This window comes from Schistocerca gregaria, chromosome 1 (genome assembly GCF_023897955.1).
Source record: "Schistocerca gregaria isolate iqSchGreg1 chromosome 1, iqSchGreg1.2, whole genome shotgun sequence".
NCBI classification, from domain to species: domain Eukaryota; kingdom Metazoa; phylum Arthropoda; class Insecta; order Orthoptera; family Acrididae; genus Schistocerca; species Schistocerca gregaria.
In genome coordinates, this window is record NC_064920.1 from 1,174,434,259 (window position 1) to 1,174,459,685 (window position 25,427).

General features: G+C 40.7%; 1 protein-coding gene across 1 annotated transcript in view; it reads left to right on the top strand.

Moving 5' to 3' along the window:
• Positions 1-25,427, top strand: part of LOC126284410 (serine/threonine-protein phosphatase 6 regulatory ankyrin repeat subunit C-like) — a 312,174-nt gene that overhangs the window by 201,394 nt on the left and 85,353 nt on the right. Inside the window, exons 12-14 of the mRNA XM_049983326.1 lie at positions 1,898-2,032; positions 16,032-16,151; positions 19,135-19,263. Of these exons, the coding sequence (XP_049839283.1) occupies positions 1,898-2,032; positions 16,032-16,151; positions 19,135-19,263 (384 nt within the window). The remainder of the gene's footprint in view (positions 1-1,897; positions 2,033-16,031; positions 16,152-19,134; positions 19,264-25,427) is intronic.

Here is a 25,427-nt window from a genome sequence, read left to right on the forward strand (position 1 = left end):
TTCCAACTCAACTGTCATGGCATAATGTTCCAAGAGCTGTTCAACACACTACTCACTAACCTGTAGGAGCCGGTATTTGACCCAAGATTTTTTATTTCACAGGTACTACAACTGTGTGATAATAACTTATATCACTTTACAGGTATCTGTTCAGTTTCAGTGATACGCCCCAATATATACCTCTTTAGAAACACTCATGGCAAATAACTGAAATTTACTTCAAAGATTTTGAATGTACATTTTTAGAATAAAATCTAGAAATAATGAGAATAAATAAAATAACTGAGAAATATAGGAATTATCTAGAGATTTTGGGAAAACTGTCTTGAAAGATGAGATAGCACTAGCAACTGTATGAGGGAAGTGGCAGGAGGGGGACAATAATATAATTGCTTGGTACCTTGAACATTTACAGTGAAATCTGGTGCACATGGAACTGCAAAGAACAAGATATTCCTAGCTCCTGTAAGAGTAGGTTGGTTGTGGCAAAGGGTTGGGGGGGAGGGGGGTGCTCAAAAACAATTGAAAACAAGAAATACCAATTTTGAATTCATAGATTCTGCGTTGCTAAGGTGATTAGTGACAGTCTGAAAGTCATTTCAGCCCATGTTTACAAAAAATTAAAACTTCAACGAACACTGCAAAGTTGCCAGGCATAATCATATACATTCTGCGTAAGAGGGAAGAGTACAGAGCTACTTTTTCATTCAGAATTTGCGTTTAAATATCATTTGTTTGTGAGAAGATCATGTTATGCTTCATATAAGAAGGAGAAATATCCACCAGCATGTGTTGAAATTTGGCAGCTGCAGTATAGTGGTGTATTTAGACAGCAATTTATTGTCAATGATACTGCTGCTTGCAATGGTTAGAATCCCATCACTCTCACGGAGGTGCAGAACCGATAGGTTCACAGGGCCCATGCTCAATACAGCATCTCAGTGGCCCCATGTGATGAGCACCTGAGAGGACAGACATAATGTTTGCTTGCATGGTGGGATTGTTCAGCTATGTCACATACACTGATTAAGAAAATGGGCTAACCTGTAGTAAGATCATTGTACACACAGTCAGTGTGACAATAACTATAGCACCACAAACAGCCAACACAATGGCCGCTGTTGCATTTTCCTTGACACGGCAGCAGAGGGAGGTGCACCAACACTAATGCATCCATCAACAGACAACATGTGACGCAGGAGAGGTACTAAATCATCTATTCAGATAAATTACAGTACTGCATACAGCAGCATTATGGCTGTATCCATGTGTAAAGCTACAAAGAGAATGAATGTGTCCAGATTTCATTCATCATCATCATACTGGATCAGCACATAGTGTGTTGGTGTGGGGTGCCATTAGGTACATAGCATGATCACCTCTGGTTCAAATTGCCAATAATTTAAGCAGCTCTGTTACATTTCAGACTTAAAGCTGTTTGCTGCATTCTATCTTCAAGGTCTCATATTTCAACAAAATTATGCAAGTATGTATGCTCAATTTGACTTGGTGCCCAGCTGGGCTAGAGCTATTTTTGCTGTCAGAGTGGCAGCTCTGTGTACTAAATTTTACACTTTGTATAAGTCTACCTCCAATTCACTTACAAACTGAAGCTTGTACTCTTGCTATTTTACTGCTTTTGCACAAGTTAAATTCTGTATTTTGCTATCTTCTGATTCTTGTGATTTATGTGGCCAGCAATCAGTGCTGGGTGCTCAGCTAGCACATGCATGATTGTTCTGTATCTAGGGACCGATGAGAGCAGCGAAGTAGCGTATTTGGAAGAGCAGCATAAATATTTAATAAAAATAAAGTTTTTCCAACACTGATAATTTCACTTTATGGCAATTATATATATATAATGAGTTTAAATGATAATTTTATCAAACCTTTACAGGTCTATCATACAAAGCTCCGTCAGAAAATTATGAGATTTACTGAGAGACTTATAGAAGCTGGCGCCAACATTAATATTATGGATCATCAGGGAAGGACACCACTTCATTATATAGCAGTAGAAGGAAACAATAAGGTACAGTGAATTACTAGTCTTGATGAATAAACATTAGAAATAATGCCTTGTGCTATGGGAATGGGAGTACTTAACCTGAACTATAATTTACATTATAGTCAGTCTGCGAGTGTATAAGAAATATCAACCTCCCAAATTTATCCTTCAGCAGTAGATTGAAAAGAGGTAGCTTTTCAGAATCATGCAAAAAATTATTATGAGGAAATATTCCATTTCATTTTATCTATTTGCTTGACTACTTTGAATATTTACACATTCAGTTTTAGATGAAACACTTATCCTGAGAAACATTTTCATAATTTTGACTGTGGTTAAAAATGACACATTTCCCATGAGATTCTTCAAGACTCTCTTTGTTGTTTACACTTACTTTTAATTATATGTATCAGTTGTTTGTGTTTGTAAAAAATCATTTGAAATTACTTTTTCTTGATCACTATAATCATAAGCATGCCAATGGCCTTGCCGCAGTGCTGAAACTGGTTCCTGTCAGATCACTGAAGTTAAGTGCTGTCAGGCTTGGCTAGCATTTGGATGGTTGGCTGTATGATCTGTCATGCGCTGTTGGTAAGGGGGGTGCACTCATCCCTTCTGAGGCAAATTTAGGAGCTACTTAATGAGAAATAGGGGTTCCAGTTACAAAACTGAAAACGGCTGGGAAAGCAATGTGCTGATCATATACCCCTCCATATCCACATTCAGTGACACTTATAGGCTGAGGATAACACTGAGGTTGGTCACAATATTATGAGAAGGAAAGTTGCTACTCACCATATAGTGGAGATGCTGAGTTGCAGATAGGCACAACAAAAAGATTTTTACACTTAAAGCTTTCAGCCAATGGCTTTTGTCAATGTACACAAACACTCATGCAAACGCAACACACACACACACACACTACTTTAGTATCAGGCAACTGAAACCACACTGCAAGCTGCAGCACCAGTGCATGAAGGGAATGGGGACTGGGTGGTGTAAAGGAAGAGGCTGGAGCAGGGAGGGGGATGGATAGTATGGTGGGGATTTGGGGATGGCGACAATGAAGTGCTGCAGGTTGGGTGGATGGGCGGCAGGCAGGGGAGTGGTGGGGAAAGAGGGGCAGGGGGGGGGGGGGGGGGGGGGGCTGGCAGAAAAGGAGAGAAATGAAAAAAATAAAAAAAAAGACTGAGTGTGATGGTAGAATGACAGCTGTGTAGTGTTGGAATGGAAGCAGGAAAGGGGCTGGATGGGTGAGGACAGTGACTAATGAAGGTTCAGGCCAGGAGGGTTACGGGAACATAGGACATGCTGCAGGGAAAGTTCCCACCTGCGCAATGCAAAAAAGCTGATGTTGGTGGGAAGGATCCATATGGCACAGGCTGTGAAACAGTCATTGAAATGAAGGGTATCATGTTTAGCAGTGTGATCAGCAACAGGGTGGTCCACTTCTTTCCTGGCCACAGTTTGTCGGTGGCCATTCATGTGGACAGCACAGACAGCTTGTTGGTTGTCACACCTACATAGAATGCAGCACAGTGCTTGCAGCTTAGCTTCTAGACCAGATGACTTGTTTCATGGGTATCCCTGCTTTTGATGGGATAGGAGAATTTAGTGACCAGACTGGAGTAGGTGGTGGTGGGAGGATGTATGGGACAGGTCTTGCATCTATGTCTCTTACAGTGGTGTGAGCCATGAGGTAAGGGATCGGGAACAGGAGTTGTAAGGATGGACAAGTATAATGTGTAGGTTCGGTGGACAGTGGAATACCACTGTGGGAGCGGTGGAAAGGACAGTTGACAGGACATTTCTCATTTCAGGGCATGACAAGAGGTAATCGAAAGCCTAGTGGAGAATGTAATTCAGTTGCTCCAATCCTCGGTGGTACTGAATTATGAGGGGAATGCTCCCCTGTGCCTGGATGGTGGGGCTTTGGAAGGTGGTGGGTGACTGGAAAGATAAAGCATGGGAGATTTGTTTTTGTACAAGGTTGGGAGGATAATTACAGTCAGTGATGACCTCAGTGAGACTCTCGGTATATTTCAAGAGGGACTGCTCATCACTGCAGATGACCTGGGTGGCTAGGCTGTACAGAAGGGATTTCTTGGTATGGAAAGGGTGGCAGCTGTCGAAGTGGAGGTATTGCTGGTGTTTAGTAGGTTTGATATGGATGGAGGTACAGATGTAGCCATCTTTAAGGTGCAGTCAACATCTATGAAGGTGGCTTGTTGGATTGAGTAGGACCAGGTAAAGCAAATGGGGGAGAAGCTGTTGATGTTCTGGAGGAATGTGGGTAGGGTGTCCTCGCCTTCAATCCAGAGAGCAAAGATGTTTTCAATGAATCTGAACCAGGTGATGAGTTCATGATTCTGGGTGTTTAGGAATTGTGATGAGTGGTATTATCTACTGAAGATCAGTCAGTGATCGTTATATTGAGAGTAAACTGCAATTTAAATGAAAACTTTGACAATCTAGAAGCTGTGGTCATAAATCTGAATAAATTCTTAACCTATAAATGTTTGGGTAAAGGTGGTCTGCATTTAAATAGGTTAGAGACATGTAAAATTCTGCAAAATAGAGGAAACCTGTAAGAAATGATGGGGATGGGAAACAGTGGCTGGTAACGAAAATGGCAAGACCGAAACAGTACCCAAGAAAGTGTATGCTTGAGACAATTAATAAGAGAAGAATGTCCCTACATAATGCACTTCAGTATAAATGGTCTAACTACTGTCTTTTCAAACAAAATTCATAAAGTGAATTAATTACAAATTATTCTATCTGAACATATAAATATCAAACTTATTTGCCTCAAGGAACAATGGCTTAAATCTGACAATATTGAAATTCTTCATAAAATTGTTACTTTCAAATTAGCCAACAACTTTTGTAGACGAGGGAAATCACATGGAGGCTCTTACATACTTAGTCATTCGGGTATAAAATACGAAATAAGACATGATTGTAATCATTTGAATGATGAGTGTATATTTGAATGCTGCTGTATTGAGTTGAGGGACCTAGTAGTTTCTATTTATGGAGTACCAGAGAAAGCTAAAATTGAAGCTTTTCTGACGAAATTTTATTGCCTGCCTGAAAGACTCAGTAAAGGAAAAAGGAAGTAATAGTTGCTGACTTCAGTATAAATATCATAGTTGAAACCAATGAGATATCCAAATTCACTGACTTAATGAAAAACTTTGGCTTCAAAATAAACTTCAGGCAAGCCACTATATAAAATGCATAGGCAGCTACCGGTATTGATAGTATTCTAACAGATTACATATTTGAAGATATTTATTAATTTTGCATGGATCTCTGATCACTCTGTGTTATTCATTGAACTACTAAAACTTAAGAAAGAAATTTCATGTAACAAAAGCCATATGAAAAAGAACTTCAACAAAAAAAAAAAAAAAAAATCACTTACATTTAAAAACAAGTTGAGAAAGGTTGAATGGCTTTACAACAACTGTGTTTCGAGTTGTAGCAACTTTAACAATTTTTTAAGTAGGTTTCTTGAAATATTTAATGAAACTTTTCCACTTAGGACCTCAAACAACAAAATGACTAACAAACTTAAATGGATAACTCAGGGTATACAAATTTCTAGTGCCATGAAGAGGAAACTCCACAATGAACTGAAATATAATAAAAACAGACATTTTACTGAGTATGTTCTTCATTGTAGAGATATATTTAAAAAAAGTTGTAAAGGCACCCAAACAAACAGCAAACAACATCAAAGTAAAACAAAAGCAGTGTGATTCTTTGTCAAATCAGAGTTAAGTGCTAGAGTTAGTAGTAATGAAATATCTACGATTAAAGTAGATGATAGCTTTATTGTAAACCCAGCTCAAATATCAGAGTATTTAAATGAATTCTTCATAAATGTGGCAGGGTAAAGTAAATCCCTTTGGAATCCACCAAGAAGCTGAGTATCTTGTAGATTTAAAAAAGTCAAAATAATGGCTGCATAGAATGTTATATTATCATTAAAAAATAAAAACTCTGCTGGGTGAGATGGTATACCCACTAAGGTGATTAAAACAGTGTGTGACATAATAGTACCTCCAATGGTTCCAATGGTTCTGAGCACTATGGGACTCAACTGCTGTGGTCATCAGTCCCCTAGAACTTAGAACTACTTAAACCTAACTAACCTAAGGACATCACACACATCCATGCCCGAGGCAGGATTCGAACCTGCGACCGTAGCAGTCGCACGGTTCCGGACTGCGCGCCTAGAACCGCGAGACCACCGCGGCCGGCAATAGTACCTCCCCTAACTACAATATTCAACCAGTCTTTTGAACAGGGATGCTTTCCCGTTGTTTTGAAGTATACTAAAATCAGACTTCTGTTCAAGAAACGGTTGAGGCAAGAGATGGGAAACTGTCAGCTTATTTCTATTCTTCCAGTCCTGTCAAAAGTGTTAGAGAAATTAGCTGCAAACCAGATCAAAAACTTCATTGTTAAAAATGGTAATATTATAAGTAACCAATTTGGATTTCAGCCAGGAAAAAATGCTCTGGATGCAATGAATAACATTATTGAAAAGATAGGCAAATCATTGGATCAGAGGAGTGACATTGCAGATATTTTCTGGGATCTCACAAATCATTTGACTCCATGAACCACGACTTGCTTATCTACAAATTAGACAAATATGGGATTAAAGACAATGCTCTAAATCAGCTAACATCAAATTGGCTAACATCATTGGCTAACATCAGAATACAAAATGTAACTATCACCTCAGATACAATCAATTATTACTTTAAATGGAGTGCAGTATTACAAGGTGTGCCTCAAGGTTCATTTTGGGGCCAATCCTGTTCCTATTCTATATAAATGACTTATCCATAAATATAAATTCCCCATCAGTTCTGTTTTGCAGACGAAACATCTGTTTTAATTGAAAATGACAATGCAGAAAAAATTCTGAGCTCCATCGTAAGCCCACTGGATACCTTAGAAAACTAGTTTCAGTTAAATGGGTTGAAACTGAACGTTGCAGAAACCCATGTGGTACATTTCAAAACCAAACATTCAGAATGCATGGAACTTAAAATGCAACATAACAATCTATCTATGAAAGAAGTTGACATTGCCAAATTCCTGGGACTACATATGGACCAGTACTTAAGCTGGAATACACATACAGACTTCCTACCCATAAACTAATCAGTTTTGCATTTGAAATGCCAACACTAGCAGATTCCACTGAAAGAGTACACGAAAAATTATCATAGTTATTTTGAGTCTGTCATTAGATATGGGATAATTGTCTGGGGAAGTTCAAGTATTATCTTGAATACTGAAACAGCAAAAGAAAATTGACTGATACATGAGTACTGCACAGTAAACAGAGTCTTGTCACGCATTATTTAAGAAACTACAAATTAGACCTGTTCTCTCCATATACATATATGAAATTATAATCTTCCTATACAGCAGACAAAAATTATTTGAGGAGAATCATTTTAACCACACATATAACACAAGAAATAAAAATAATTTGAGGCTACCCACACACCAGGTGAAATTATAGGCATGCGCTCCACAGTATATGGAGATGACAATAAAGAACAAGTTACTGGGCAAAAACATATTTAATATGAAGCCAGAAACATATTTAATATGAAGCCAGAAACTTTAAAAATGATGCTACAGCTGATTCTGTGGGAGAAATGCTACTCAAAAATGTTCAAATGTGTGTGAAATCTTATGGGACTTAACTGTTAAGGTCATCAGTCCCTGAGCTTACACACTACTTAACCTAAATTATCCTAAGGACAAACACACACACACCCATGCCCGAGGGAGGACTTGAACCTCCGCCAGGACCAGCCGCACAGTCCATTACTGCAGCACCTTAGACTGCTCGGCTAATCCCATGCGGCTGAAATGCTATTATTCAATAGAAGAATTCATAGTGGATGAAATGATAATTTGAGCAAGAGGTAATTAGATTCAAGCAGTTGTTACTTCCGTATGTCACCACTTTTTAATACACTCTGTTTCTTTCTTTTTATGTTGTATATCCTGTCCAACAATGTGAGATTAGTGTTTGCTGGAGGGAGGGATTGTACCTGACACTTCATGTTCGAAGTGCCAAGTAACATTGTGTGTCTAATATTGTTGCAGAAGAAGCTCAGTAGTACTGCTGTAGCGGTTATGAAATGACACTATTGCATGGAGGGTAATGTGTTCAAAACCCATCTGGACTGTACAATTTTAATTTCTATATTCAGTTCCAATAAATTCTAGAAGTATTCACAAATGTCAAGTATCATTGTACTGAAATGTTCTGTAGCTGTATATATAATGTATGTGTTCTGGCCGGAGGCAGTTCACTCCGCACTCTTGTGAGTGCAAGTGCTGAATAAACCTTTGTTAAGTGAAGTGAGTGTTTGTCATTCATCTAATTACACCGTCTTCTATGTGACATTATTCTGGTGGAGGTGATGGGTATTGGAACTTGTGATAGTGCACATTATCGATGACGCAGTGGCTCCAATCAGGCCATGACAGAGCCACTGTTTACGTGGCGAGAAACCCGAGTTCAAGCCATATTCAACAGATCACAATCTATCAGAGACAGAAGATGAAGAGGGCATTACAATGAAAGCAACTATGTGCCACCACATTCTTCAGGGTTCTCTGGTGACGATGGCCAAGATCTCAACAAATGGCTGAAGGTATATGAGCGTATAGCCAAATTTAACAAATGACACCCGTGTGTTTGGTTAGCGTATTTTTCTACTTGGAGGGCACTGCCATGCAATGGTATGAGAACAACAAGGAGAAGTTGACAAGATGAAAAGTATTCCAGGTGAAACTGTGCAAGTATTTTGGCGACACACAATGACAGAAGTGCAAGGCTGAAAGTAAATTAAAGTGCAGGGCACAGCATCCAGGATAAACTACAGCATCCTACATTCAAGACATCTTGGAGCTGTGTAAAATAGTGGATCCTAGAATGAAGGAGAAAGATAAGGTTGCACAGCTCATGAAGGGTATTGCTGACAAGATGGATCAAGCCCTACTCCTGAAGGAAGTTTCGACAACAGACGATTTCATAAAATGGTGCCAATATATTGAGACAATGCATCAAAAAAGAAATGCACACAAGAAGTTTGAACGGCTTACAAACATTGTATCAATGTCTGTGATAAAGGGAGAAACTGATTTCACAAGTGTACTTTGTCAAGTAGTGAGAGAGGAAGTCCAGAAAGCACTTGGATTGCACGGCGAGCAATAAACCAAGACACTTCAAGAGGTCATAAGGGAGGAAGTGGAACAGACATTGAACCCAATGTCTGGTTCTTCATTTCCCTTTCAAACTGTGAAAAAGTCAAGACCCAGGCTATGTTAGGTTCCTACAATGCCGCATGAGGAACCTGTTTGAGCACCAAGGAAGACTGATGTCTGGAGGGCCCAGGATAATCAACTAGTATGTTTCCATTGCAGACAACTGGGACATGTAGTGCACTATTGTTGAGAAAGGCAGTGGATATTTGATGATGCCCATGCCAGAAGACAGCAGACCGATCTTAGCTGACGCCAACTCTGGGATGACGAAGGTGATCAAGAAGATGTGTGTGCAGGACGACATAGGTCATCATCACCACAAGCTAGACGCTGGAGAGGATGCTTCCCATCATGCCGATCAAGGTCTCCATTGCCGTTTAGGAGCTCTAACCTCTCAACTAGCCACCACAGCCTGGAAAACTAAAGGGTGCGACCTTCCTTGGACGTAAGGCCGCCGAAGAGAAAAATCCTCCATCGTCGATCACTACAAAAATTATAGGAACCTACATCGGTATCTTTATGGATGGTCGGCCATCCCAAGCTCTTGTGAACTCTGGAGCATTATATTCAGTCATTTCAGAGAAGTACCGTCGCCAGTTGCAGAAAACCGTATTTGTCGACAACAAAACATCTCTGCTGAAGGTGGATAAAGGGAAATATGTAAAACCTACTGGAAGATGTACCATTCATGTGGGTATAAGTGGCCATAATCAGCCCTTAGAATTCATTGTCTTACAAGAGTGTAGTCATGGCATCATTCTCTGATGGGACTTTTTGAAAGCTTCTTAGGCAATTATAGATTGTGTTCACTTGAAGATTGTGTTAGATGAGATTAGATACTGTGGACAGGAAGATGCGCATCCGAGTGTGTGGAGACTATGTGTGCTGGATGACGTGATCATTATTGCAGTTAGTGCTAGAAAGGTAACTGTCATGTGTCATGCCACACATCAACCCAGGGATCTTGCAGTGGAATTTAAGAGAAGCATACCACTGAAGAATAACTTGGTTATCTGTGCCTCTGTTGTCTCATTTAAGAATGGATTCAGTGAAATGTGGATAGTTTACTGTCGCCAAGAACCGCAGATCCTTCCATGACGCATGTGCGTAGTAAACACTACCACTACAAGACAAGATCTTCTAGCTCGGGCTTTCAAAAAAGGGAATGAAATGATGGTGGTGTGGTGGCCCTCAACTACGTACCCTCAGTTTTGGCTGGTTTCTAGAGGTTGGGATATGTAGTTACTGCATTACAGGCAAAATACTACTGAGTCTACAGTATACAATAAGAATACACACTTGAATCGAATGGTCGAAGGTTTCTATCACTTGGCAATTGCGTATTATGAATGTAACATATAAATTCATAAATGAAAACTTTGCAATTAAATAAAATCTGCAGGTACTATCTTAATGACTTTAAATGATGAGTGCGATAGTAGAAGTACTTTTGAGAATGTGGTATATTATGCAATACACTTATTGATGTCGATGGTCCAGCAATTAAATAGAATATAAGTTGAATAACAGGGAAACAATAGATTCTTGCTGCATGTAATTAGTTATGAACAACAACACAGGTCGTGAGATATTCACTTCTAAACACACACTACGTCTTCACTGTAGAAGCCAAGGAAATCTCACAAGTGCACAAGTCGGCGCTCCAAAGTATTTCTATCTGCCACTACCACGTGCAAACTGCTCCACACTCTCCAAGTCACTCTTGTGGCCAAGCGTTGATCACACTGTCATGTCCAGATCTTCCCGTGTCCTGTGTTGTACTCCCCAGAACTGCCACACTGCCAGAACTACCTCTTCTCCCCGGAGACGATTGCTGTGATTGGCTGGAGCACACCCGCCCTGCCTTGAAGCCAACGCCCACTCACAACCATAATGAAACATACGAAATATGGAGTTGCATTTAAATAACATGAAATTAAATAAATATTCCTACAGCTGAACCATAAACATGCTCTAACACACATTATTAGATACATAAACAAATTAAATAAACATATATAAAATGAATAGCACAAAAAAGTAGGCCAGTACCCTAATGTCTCTGTGCTTTCTAAAACAAGGTAAATATTTAACCTATTTCTTCATGAATAGTATATATCCGATATAAACAAAGACATAGGTGAATAAATATATTTATAAACATGCTGCTACCATTTTCCGTGTAACTGTGGAATACTTATGGCCTGACGCGATCGATATTAATCGACCACATTGACCTCCAATAACTCATGTACTATTCAAGTTACATGCCTGCAATTCATGCCAACTTAGGTTTACAGTAATAGCTTTCTAAAGACATGGGGATCAACAAAATTGAACGAAGTGTTTATATTTTGGAAATTCGTTGCTGGGTGTTACTTGTATAATTTACCATCAGATACTAAACTTTAAATTAACAAAGATATTGAAAATCTGATTACACCATCAGAATCATAGTGCAAATAATAGTAATGTACATTTCTGTTTGAGGTATCATGGTTCATTTGGCTACTATTAATTTCTATACAAACTGTGAAATGTCTGCCATTAAGGTTTCACAAAGTTCGCCATCTTTGGAACTCCTGACATGTCTCCATCATCAACATAGTGGCATCATGGAATAGCCAGCCACAAGGCTGCACCCCTCTTGCTTCGGCCAGCATCTGGCACCACGTGGTCGGCCAGCCGAGCAGCCTGCGCCCGCCATGCGGCCCGTGCAGCCACTATTTCCTTCGAACTTGGAATATTTTAGGGGGCGTTTCCTCACAACTATCACCAGATCTCAATAAGGAACAACAGAAGAAGCTACTTGCCGTTCGTCAAGAGTTCTCTGAATGCTTCAATCCACAGGTGAAGATCAAATTAGACAAACTGATGGTGAAGCACCAGATTAGCATTGGAGACCATCAAACAATAAGCCAGAGAGCATACTGTTTATCAGCAATGGAACATCAAATAATTCGCGATGAGATAGAGAAAATGATGAAGAATGACATCATTCAGCCTTCGCAGAGCCCATGATCATCATCAGTGGGCCTCATCACGAAGAAAGATGGCTGTTGGCGTTTTTGTGTTGATTGACAATTAAAAGGATGTTTACCCTCTTCCACGAATTGATGATACACTAGATTGTTTCAAGGGGCTATGTGTTTCTCAACCAACAGCATGTACTTGGGATTCTGGTAAATCAAAGTAGATGTGGCCGATCATGAGAAAACTGCATTCATCACCCCTGAGGGCCTGTATGACTTTAAGGTAACGCTGTTTGGTTTTTGTACTACGCCAGAAACTTTTGAACAGATGATGGATAATCTTATGAGGCACCAGAAGTGGATAATGTGTCTTTGTTATTTATATAACAGCATAGTGTTCTCAGAGACGTTTGATTAACATATAAAAAGACTGAGAGCCATTCTGCCATTCTTAAGTGTCTCCAACAAGACAGACTGAAACTTAATCCAAGAAAGTATCTCTTTGGAGCAAAATAAATCAAAATACTTGGACACCTTGTGTCAAACAAAGGTGTGCGGCCAGACCCAGAAAATGTGAGATCTATAATGGAATTTCCTATTCCTAAAAGTGTTAGAGATGTTAGAAGCTTCCTTGGATTATGTTGTTATTTCCGTCATTTTATCAAAGACTTTTCTATCAAAGCCAGACCACTCCAAGAGTTGTTAAAATCTGATGCTAAATTTGTCTGGGGTGGTGCTCAACAAGATATTTTTTGATGTGCTGTTAAAAGCTCTGACGACTAACCTTGTGCTTGGTCTGTATGATGAGAGAGCACCTACAGAACTACACATAGATGCCAGCGGGTATGGGATCAAGCTGTTCTGGTGCAAATTTCAAATGGAAAAGAGAAGGTTATAGCATATGCTTCTAGGACACTTATAAAAGTCGAGAGAAACTACTCAACTACAAAAAGAGAATGTCTCGCTGTGATCTGGGCCATGTGCAAATTTCGACAGTATCTCTATGGCAGGCCATTCACAGTTGTTACAGACCATCATTCACTTTGTTGGTTGACAGGTCTTAAGGATCCAACAGGATGACTCGCCAGGTGGGCACTATTTCTTCAAAAGTATGACATTACCATAGTGTACAAAACTGGAAGAAAACACCAAGATGCCGACTGTCTCTCAAGAAACCCTGTGCAAGACCATAAAGGCTCTGATGAAGATAGTGACTGTCTCCCTGTAGTCCAGGATCTCTCTGCTGAGCAGAAGAAGGACGCCAAGATATCTCAAATTATGCTTGCCTTAAATCGGTCAGAGGATGTGAAAGGACAATTTAAGTTAGTTAGTGGATTACTTTGCAAGAAAAACTTTGATCCATTTGGAAAGAAGTGGCTACCAGTGATTCCTAAACATGTGTGCTTAGGTGTTCTGCAGATATTCCATGACACACCTGAGGCTGGACATTTAGGATTTATTAAGACATATGACAGAATCCGCAAGAGATTTTTCTGGCCAGGTTTATTTACGAGTGTCTGTCACTATGTGTCGCACTGTTGAGAGTGCCAGAGGAGAAAGGCAGTTCCTCAGAAACCACTGGGCCAGCTCATACTAATTCTACCAGTTGAAAAGCCTTTCCAGCATTTTGGGATTGACCTCCTCGGACGATTTCCAATGTTTGCTAGTGGCAATAGATGGGTTATTGTTTGCACTGATTATCTGACACTCTATGCCGTTACAGAAGCTATGAAAGCGCCTAACCGTCCAATGTAGCCAAATTCATCATGGAAAACATTGTATTAAAACATGGTGCCTCAAGGTCGTTAATTATGGATCAAGGGAAAGTTTTTCAATCAAATCTTGTGACGGAGATAAACTGTCGGTGCAACATTACTCATAACATGACGACTGCCTACCATCCGCAAACTAACAGGCTTACTGAACGCCTTAATAAGACCTTTGCCGACATGCTATCAATGTTCGTAATTGTTGAGCACAGCAACTGGAATGAGGTGCTTTCTTTAGTGACATTTGCCTACAACACCGCCAAACAAGATACCACAGGATTTACACCATTTTTCCTGATGCATGGGTGTGAGGTGTGAGTCATCCTGTGGGATATTTAAGGCCCGTCAACCAACAAAGTGAATGATGTTCTGTAACAACTGTGAATGACCATCCATAGAGGTACTGTCGAAATTTGCCCATGGGGAAGATCACAGCAAGACAATCTCTTTCTACTATAGTTGCGTATTTCCTCTCGGCTTTTGTAAGTGTCTTTTCCATCTGAAATTTACACCAGAACAGCACCGATCCCATACCCAATGGCATATGTGTGTAGGTCTGCAGGTGCTCTCTCATCATACAGACCAAGTACAGGGTCAGTCATCAGAGCTTTTCACAGCACATCAAAAGAATCTTGTTGAGCACAACCTCAGATAAATTTACCATCAGCCTTTAACAACTTTTGGAGTGACCTGGCTTTGATACAAATGTCTTTGATAAAATGATGGTAACCAGAGTTGAGGAAGCTTGGCAGTTAGCTCGACTCCGCATGCTGCAGGCTGAAGAAAACGATCACCGAAAGTATGATGCGAGCCACCTCCCTGTTGTCTACTAGCCTGGTGACCTTGTCTGGATCTTCACTCTTGTTTGGAAGGTTGGTCTCTCTGAGAAGCTCCTCAGGCACTACTTTGGACCTTATAAGGGTGTAAGACAGTAGTCTGATGTTACTTATGGAGATTTCGACCACGACACAAGACAACGAAACATCAGAAATATGGTCCACATCCTTTGAATGAAGCCCTATAAGGATCCTGTGACCCTGGGTAAATTTGAAGCTCCAGCAACAGGCAACAGATGGAAAGGAGAAGAAGAGCATAGTGGCAAAAGGAGTTCTAAGAAGATCACCGCCAGGGCGAGAATCAGTCATCAGGAGTCGCAGTATGCAGGACCATGGCTTGTTCCCAGACTAGGATGACGTAACACCAAGATGCTGTTCCTTTAAGGAGAGAGCAATGTCGCAGAAAAAACTGAGTAGCACCATTGTTTAGTGGTTATGATACTAAACTATTGAATGGAGGTTTGTGAGTTCAAAACTCACCTGGACTGTACAATTTTAATTTCTATATTCAGTTTGTATACATTCTAGAAGTATCCACAAATGTCAAGAATCATTGTACTGGAATGTACTGTAGCTCTACATATATTGTATGTGTTTTGGCAGGAGGCAGTTCGCTCCGTGCTCTTGTGTGTGCAATTGCTGAATAAATCTTTGTTAAGTGAAGTGAGTGTTCATCATTCATTTAATTACACCTTCTTCTATGTGACAATATATTGATTGTACCACCAGATATTGCCAAGCCAGTTGTACAGCCTGGACATTTTATTTCTGTGATGGAGTACGAAAGTGAAGTTCAAACGGTGGCAAGAAACCTCCCTAAATTGGAAAAAAAAAAAAAAAAAAAAACACCCATTTGAATTATTTCTAAAAGTCAGTCAACAGTTTTTGTACTAGACAACACAGTTCACACAATGATACTATGTGAAATCATGAGAGGCACAATAATGCAAATGAATATCATGAAGCCCTGAACACTTTTCCAACTGTGAAGAAAATCAGGAACTTGTAGAACAATTACAGAAAAAATAATAACATTGTATGTGCAATAGAGCATCACAAGCACCTTAACTTTTATTTTAGTTCGCCATTTCATCTTATCAGTGAGTTACAAAATAGTGTTCTATTGCAGGGAACTATACAACTCACAGAAAAGATGATAGAAGCTGGAGCCAGAGTGGATGTGGCTGACCATCATGGCAGAACACCACTACATTATGTGGGACAGTCACGAAATTTAGGAAATTATAAGGTATGAAGTTATTGAATTCTGATGTTTTGCTGTATTGAACTAAGAGGTATGCATCAACCAGACACAGAATCTCTTCAAGTATTTATTCTTGCAGTGACCAATTCTTCCATTTTTTTTTTCCATAATGTGATGTATTTGGTATACCTCTATTGTTGTTAATAACTAGCCACTATAATCAATTGTTTACAGGTAGCTATAATTTAACATACATCAGAATTCCCCTTGATCATATTTCTGTTTTTCAGGAAGATTAGACAAAACAGCAGAAATGGCCTCCTCAGTTTCCTTTTCTTGCCTGCAGCATAACAGGTGTTGATGTAGTCCTTTTGGGCTAAGGGTCAATTAGTTATCTAACGTGTCCTTGTGATGCTACGTTGGGGTGAGATCTTTTCTCAGACTTAGTCATTCAATGCCTTAGAATGAAATCATAAAATGAACGAGAAGAGGACAAAGAGATGAGCTTGAGGCATCTGCAGAACTGTCGTCTATAGCTTGAGAGAGAGACAGAGAAAATAACAAGGTACTATGAGTCACCAGTTGGGAGTCACTGAAGAACAACAATCAGCAGATGGGGCAGTTAATGTGCAAGTGATATCACACAGTGGGAAGTCGAGGCAGGAATAACAACAATATTTTTCAACTACATCTTGACATACCCTGAAATGAGGAATTTCCTCCCCGCCCCTCCTGCAAAGATACTGCACCACCCACCAAACCTACGCAATATTCTTGTCCATCTCTACTCCAGTCCCACACCCAACCCCTTGTCTCACTGCTCATATTCTTGCAATAGACCTAGATACAAGTCATATTCCATGCGAGCCCCAACCACGATCTACTCCAGTCCAGACACAGACATCTTGTATCCCATTAAAGGTGCTACCTGTGAAAGCAGCAATGCCAGCTACAAACTAAGCTGCAACCACTGGCTGCTTGCTATGTGGACATGATGACTAACATGCTGTCTGTCCCCAAGAATAGCCACTGGTAAACTTTGGCCAAGAGACAGCTGGACCACCCAGTTGCTGAATATGCTGCCCAACACAGTGTGCTTCACTTCAATGGTTGTTTCACAGTTCTGCCATCAGGATCCTTTCCACCCACACCAGATTTTCTGACTTGCACACATGGAAACACTACCTATATCATATCCTTGATTCTCATAACCCCCCCGAGTTTCAACCACCATCAGTTCCTGTCCTCCACCTACTTCCATGTCGCACACCAGTATGCCTTCTATTCCACCAGTGTACCTACTGGCCTTTTCCCCTTCTCTACATCTCTCCTCTTCCCCCTCTCCCAGCACATCCTCCAGACTCTGCACCAAGGAGCTCCATCCTATCCCCACTATGCCCCTGCTCACTCACACAAAACCCCAATATGCCACTGCTCACTCACACAAAAGCACATAATCTACTCCCACCCCTAACGTACTATCATATCCCTCTTTCCACCCATTTCTCCTACTCTCCTCCACCACCCATCACGGGTTGCTGCTTACATTAGATGCAGGTGCAGCCTCCAGTCAGGCCCAAGCTATCATAGAAAGTAGCCATGTGTGTTTGTGTGTGTTTTCCATTTCTGAAGAGGGACTTTTTTTGTCCAAAAGTTTAGCATCATTTTCATTGTGTCTGTCTGCAACTAACCTCCTCTGTGTGGTTAGTAGCAGTCTATGCATTTCGTATTGTTGATATTATTACAATAACTTTAAGTGCATGGGCATCAACATTTTCTCTAATTTCTTACAAAAATGTCTAGAAAAAGGCACAAACCATATTAAATAAGAAGAATTTATATTGTGTTGTAATATTACACTTAAATGTACCTTGTCATTTTTCATACGGGATGCTGGTAATGGAGGTGTGGGTGGAAGTTGGTTTGTACTGACTTGTTTCTACTCAGTACCAAGTAACATTGTATGGTAATATTTTTGAATCTGTAGCAACAATAGTCCATGTTCAGCTATATTAAACCATTTAAGTAATAAGAAATGAAAAGCACCAGTTTGCTTTTGTTCTACAATATTTAAGTAATTGTTACCTCCATCTCTTACCTCTGCTTTTGAAGAAAGCTTACTTATTTTTGTGTTTTATTTACTGCCGAACATTGCATGAATAGTGTTTACTGGAGGCAGGCATTGCCCTCAGCACTCCTTTCATGAACTGTCGAGTAACACTGTGTGCATAATATGTTGACTGTACCCTCAGACATTATCAAGCCAGAAGTACAGCCTGGGCACTTCCAACACTTCCTTATCTTTCTGGGATGGTTTATAGAAGTTAAATTCAAACTGTGGGAGAGATCTCTCTGAATTTCCAATAACACAGTCAATAGTGGAGGAAGCACCAGACTCTACAATTCACAGAATGATTTTAATTGAAATAATGAGGTACACAGTATAGTAAATCCGTAGCATGAAGCCCTCAACACTTCTCCAGCTGTAAAGATAAGGAGAAACTCTTAGAACTATTACAGAAAAAAATAATACTCAGATTGATTCTTGCAAAAAAAGGAAGCAGAAACCAGCCACTATTGATAATGAGATTTATTTACTCAATTATTGCCATTACCAGTTTTGAAATGATAGGTTCATCTTCAGGTGACTGTTGACATTTAGATACACATGTGTTTATGTTAACATTAATTTTTGGTTCTTTATTCCAAACTGCAGTGAAAGTTCCTTTTTCTGTAAGCACCACGACCCCAAGGAAATGTCAGCACAAACTAATGAAAACATCAACAGACATGTTTCTAGATGCAGATAGTCGTCTAAATTTAAACCTGTCAATTTGAAACTGGTAATGGTGCTGTTTGTGAAAATATATAGTATCTTCAATAGTGTCTGGTTGGTGTCTTCCTCTCTGTGGTGGTCTCAAAATGTCAGCTACTGTCAAAATAGAAAAAAATACTACGTTCCATAATTTTTATTTTATTTTTGCCATTTCATCATATCAGCAACTTACGCATCAGTGTTCTATTGCAGGGAATGCAGGGGATCAAGGGAATTATGCAACTCACAAGAATGATGATAGAAGCTGGAGCCAGAGTGAATGTGGCTGATGATCATGGCAGAACACCACTGCACTATGCAGCACAGGCTGGAAATTATAAGGTATAAAATTATTGAATCCTGAAGTTTTTCTATATTGAACTAAGAGCTACACTTCAACGATACACAAGTGATTTCAGTGTCACCTGCATGTTAAATGAAGTTTTCTCCCCACCACATCCAGATAATAATAATAATAATTACTACTATTGTTATTTCTTTCTTATCTCAGACGTTATGTCTGGTCAGAAGTAGAACGTGACGCGGACCTTGATCAAGCGTGACTTCCTTTTAACTGTACGGTATATGTTATATTGCATTTAGGAACTTTCGGGTAATTGAACATGTATCAATAATTACGGATTTCTGTAGTTGTATATATAAGTTTGGATGTAGCTGTACTGCATTGATGTACTGGTGGATATTGTGTGGTATGAATCCTGTAGTTGATAGTATAATTGGTATAATGTCAACTTTATCCTCATGTCACATATCCTTGACTTCCTCAGCCAGTTGGATGTATTTTTCAATTTTTTCTCCTGTTTTTTTTTTTTTTTTTTTTTTTTTTTTTTTTTTTTTTTTTTAGTATATTTGTTGTATTCGGTATGGATATTTGATTAGTTGTGTTAATTTCTTCTTTTTGTTGGTGAGTATGATGTCAGGTTTGTTATGTGGTGTTGTTTTATCTGTTATAATGGTTCTGTTCCAGTATAATTTGTATTCATCATTCTCCAGTACATTTTGTGGTGCATACTTGTATGTGGGAACGTGTTGTTTTATAAGTTTATGTTTTAAGGTAAGCTGTTGATGTATTATTTTTGCCACATTGTCATGTCTTCTGGGGTATTCTGTATTTGCTAGTATTGTTGTTTGCAAAGTCTGCGTTTATCTGTTGTGGTATTGGGATCTTTAATAATATGCTTGCTGTAATATCTGGTGTTTATTGTTTGATCCTGTGTTGCAATCATGAATCCTTCCGTCTCACTGTATATATTGCCTTTTCTTAGCCATGTGTTGGATGCGTCTTGATCGATGTGTGGCTGTGTTAGATGATACGGGTGCTTGCCATGTAGTGTTTTCTTTTTCCAATTTACTTTCTTCGTATCTGTTGATGTTATGTGATCTAAAGGGTTGTAGAAGTGGTTATGAAATTGCAGTGGTGTAGCAAATGTATTTATATGAGTGATTGCTTTGTGTATTTTGCTAGTTTCTGCACATTCTAGAAAGAATTTTCTTAAATTGTCTACCTGTCCATAATGTAGGTTTTTTATGTCGATAAATCCCCTTCCTCCTTCCTCTCTGCTTAATGTGAATCTTCCTGTTATTATTATTATTATTAATATTATTCATTTTCAAGTGTTGTGATATCTTTTATAGTGTCAGTTATATGTCAAGTGAACATTGCCTAAAACTGAAAGAACAACCAAGCAACGATAGTGGAAGAGAGAGAGTAGCGAGGGGGAGGGAGGGAGAGGATGCGAGACAGGCTGACTGACATAATCCTGCTGGCTATCAACAAAACAACCATCAGCAATTTGCATGATAAATATTCATCAAAGTGCAGAAATGTTTATGCAGCTATGATCGCATCTACAGCATTGCTTGCTTAAGAAACTTCTGGCCTAATCATGTTAATGACATTATCTTCATACAATCTTCATGTATTCGCATTGTGTTATTATAATCACTGGTTTCTCAAGAAGTTAAATGCAACGAGCTCTGTTGCTGTGTATATTCCTTTTACACTACTAGCCATTAAAACTGCTACACCAAGAAGAAATGCAGATGATAAATGGGTATTCATTGGACAAATATATTATACTAGAACTGACATGTGATTACATTTTCACGCAATTTGGGTGCTTAGATCCCGAGAAATCAGTACCCAGAACAACCACCTTTGGCTGTAACAACGGCCTTGATACGACTGGGCATTGAGTCAAACAGAACTTCGATGGCGTGTACAGGTACAGCTGCCCATGCAGCTTCAACACAATACCACAGTTCATCAAGACTAGTGACTGGCATATTGTGACGAGCCAGTTGCTCGGCCACCATTGACCAGATGTTTTCAGCTGGTGAGAGATTTGCTGGCCAGGGCAGCAGTCGAACATTTTATGTATCCAGAAAGACACGTACAGGACCTGCAACATGCGGTCGTGCATTATCCTGCTGAAATGTAGGGTTTTGTAGGAATCAAATGAAGGGTAGAGCCTCAGGTCATAACACATCTGAATTGTAATGTCCATTGTTCAAAGTGCCGTCAAGGCAAACAAGAGGTGACCGAGACGTGTAACCAACGGCACCCCATATCATCATGTCGGGTGATACGCCAGTATGGCGATGAATACATGCTTCCAGTGTGCGTTCACTGCAATGTCACCAAACACGGGTGCAACCATCATTATTCTGTAAACAGCACCCAGGTTCATTGTTGAGTACACCATCACAGGCAGTCCTGTCTGTGATGCAGCGTTAAGGGTAACCGCAGCCATGGTCTCCGAACTGATAGTCCATGCTGCTGCAAATGTCGTCAAACTGTTTGTGCAGGTGGTTGTTGTCTTGCAGACATTTCCATCTGTTGACTCAGGGATCAAGACGTGGCTGCATGATCCATTACAGCCATGCAGATAAGATGCCTGTCATCTCGACAGCTAGTGGTACGAGACTGTTGGGATTCAGCATGGCATTCAGTATTACCCTCCTGATCCCACTGGTTCCATATTCTGCTAACAGTCATTGGATCTCGACCAACGCGAACAGCAATGTCGCGATACGATAAACCGCAATTGTGATAAGCTACAATCTGACCTTTATCAAAGTCAGAAACGTGATGGTAAGCATTTCCCCTCCTTACACAAGGCATCACAACAACGTTTCAACAGGCAACGCTGGTCAACTGCTGTTTCTGTATGAGAAATCAGTTGGAAATGTTCCTCATGTCAGCATGTTGTAGGTGTTGCAACCGGTACCAACCTTTTGTGAATGCTCTGAAAAGCTGATCATTTGCATATCACACCATCTTCTTCCTGTCAGTTAAATTTCGCGTCTGTAGCATGTCGTCTTCGTGGTGTACAATTTTAATGGCCAGTAGTGTATGAGTAGGACAACTGCTGCTCACTGTAAAGATGACACATTGAGTTGCAGAAAGGCACAATGAAAAGTCTGCTAGACATTTAGCTTTTCTCCAGCAGTTTCATTCAAACAGAAAAATGCACACGTATTCACACAAACAGGCATATTTCACACCTGCATAGGCACTATCTCTGACTGTTCAGGCCAGACTGAAACTGAAATCCATCAAATGGGAGCAAAAATTTGTAGTGGAGTGAAGAAGGGGGAGGGATAGCAGGTTACAGGTGGTGGAAGAGGAAACAGTACTGTGTAGTGGAACATGCAGGGACTAGAGCTGGCAGACAAGTCTGTGTGGCACAGCAATGGGGGGCTGTGGGGGTAGGGAGAGGGAGGCAGCGAGGGAAGAGAAAAAAGGGGAGCAGAAATGACAGGAGCAGAGAAGGGGAAAAGACTGGTGCATGCATTTGAACAGAGTAGTGCACAGTAAGCCATCGGCCTTGCCGCAGTGGTAGCATCGGTCCCTGTCAGATCACTGAAGTTAAGACCTGATGGGTGACCATCCAGTGTGCAAGCAGGGTGCCTCAAAACTGAGGAGCTACTTGATTGAGAAGTAGCAGCTCCAGTCTCATAAATGGACATATGTCTGAAAGAGTGGTATGCTGACCACATGCCCCTCCATATCTGCATCCAGTGACCCCTGTGGGCTGAGGGTGACACGGTGGCTGGTCACTACCATTGGGCCTTCCTGGCCTGTTCAGATGGAGTTCAGTTTAGTTTAGTTTAGTTTAGTTTAGTTTTAGTGCACAGTAAGGGTGAGGAGCCATGAGATGGGAGGAAGTTATGAGATAGAAGTGCTAGAAAACAATTGGATGGAGAATATGGGGACAGTAGATTACCATAGGTTGATCCAGAATGATTTCATCAACCTCTGTGTTGTAAGGATAACTCCCATTTGTGCAGTTCAGAAAAGCTGGTGGCGGAGCTTTGATAGTGAAGCAGCCATTTTAATTAAGTATTTTACATTCACCAGCATGTTGTGCCACAGAGTGATCTACTTTGCTGTTACCCACAGTTTGGTGTTGGCCATTCATCTTGGTGGACAGCTGGTTGGTAGTCATACCAATATATAAAGCTATGCAATGATTCCAGGAGATGGTAAAAGACATCGCTGCTTTAAGAGGTGGCCCGGCCCCTGATGAGAAGAATAAACCTGTGATAAGTCTGGAATAGAAAGTGCTGAGTGGGTGAATTGGGCAGGTTTTGTATCTGGGTCTACCACGTAGATATGATCCTTGTGGCAAGAGGTTGGGCTATGGAGTGGCATAAGGATGGACTTGAATATTTTGGAAATTGGGTGGGTGACAGAACACCATTTTAGGAATGGTGGGAAGTATCTCATGTAGGATGTCCCTCATTTGAAGGCATGATGATAGTTACTTATAGCCCTCGCATGAAGCAAGTGGTTCAGTTGTTCCAGTGCAGTGTGGTACTGTGTGCTGAAGGGACAGTCCTTTGTTGCTAGTTGTTGGGTGTGATGGGAGGATTGAGTGTGTGAGGGAAAATAGCATGGGAGATCTGTAAGTGGACTACATTTGGGGGTTAGTGCCTGTCTGTGAAGGCCTTGGTGAAACACTCAGAGTACTGAGCAAGGGACCCATCCCTGGGTGGCCAGGCTGTATGGGAGGGATTTTTGGGGTGAAAGGGATGATAGCTGTTGAAATGCAGGTACTGTTGGTGGTTTAATGTGGACAGAGAGTGGATGGAGCCTTCAGAGAAGAGGAGGTTAATGTCCATGGAGGTAGCAGTTTGGGTTGAGAAGGGCCAAGTGAAATGGATGGGAGAGAACGTGTTGAGGATGTGAAGCAAATGTTATAGGGTGTCCTGGCTCTGAGTTGAGATAATGAAGAGATCAGTAATGAACTTGAACCAGATCTGCGGTTTGGACAGTCCCCATCATTTTACCTTCTGATCCCTATTCGTCTGTTGATATCACTTCCTTATACTACAACAACATTCCCCATGCCTATGGTCTTGCCACTATTGAACACTGCCTCTCCCTCTCCCTTCCATGTAGTTCAGCCACCCAGAGGTGGCTTATCAGAATGAAAGCAGCTCCCTTGCCCAGTATGCTGAAGGTTTCACAAAGGATTTCACAGACAGACACTGCCTCTCAGACCTAATTTGCTAACAGATTCCGCCACCATCCCCAAGAACCAGCTACAAAGGACCATCCCCCTTGTCATCTAGTACCACCCCAGACTGCAACAGCTGCACCACATCCTTTGCCGGGGCTTTGATTATCTATCTTTATGGTCTGATATGATGGACAACCTACCCAAGATCCTTCCCACACATCATAAAAGGGTGTTCTGTCACGCACCCAACCTCTACAACATCCTAGTTCATATCTATGTCACTCCCAATATCAAACCCTTATGACAGGGATCATATCTCTATGGAAGACTCAGGCGCAAGACCTGCCCAGTCCACCACCCAGCACTTCCTGTTCTAGTACTGTCACTGGCATATGCTAGCCCATTAGAAGCCAACCCATCTCTGCATCAGCCATGCCTTGTACCAATTCTGCTGCACTCATTGTATAGCTTTTTATGTTGGTATGACTATCAACCAGTTATCTGACATGATGAATGGCAACTGCCAAACTGTGGTCAACAGCAAAGTGGGCCACCCTGTGGCATAACATGCATCTGAATATGACATATTTCATTTCAATGCCTGCTTCCTGACCCAGACCATCTGGATCCTCCCCCATAACATCAGCTTTCCCGAAATGTGGAGATATGAGTTACCTTAAAAACACATTCTGTGGTCATGAAATCATCCCAGCTTCAACCTATGGTAGCTACAAGCCCCACACCCTCCATTCAACAGTTTCTATTCCCTCTGTCCTATCACCTCCTCCCATCTCATGCCTCCTCACCCTTACTGCGTACTACTGCCTCCCCTTTTCTGATCCTCTTGTTTCTGTTCCCTTTTTCTCCTTTCCCTCACTCCCCTCCCCTCCACCCCCACTGCATTCTGACACTACATCAGGCAGCCTTGTCTGCCACCTCTAACTCTGCACACTCCACCAGTCAGCACTGCTTCCTCTTCTCCCACCTGTATCCTGCTACCCCTCCCCCTTCCTCACC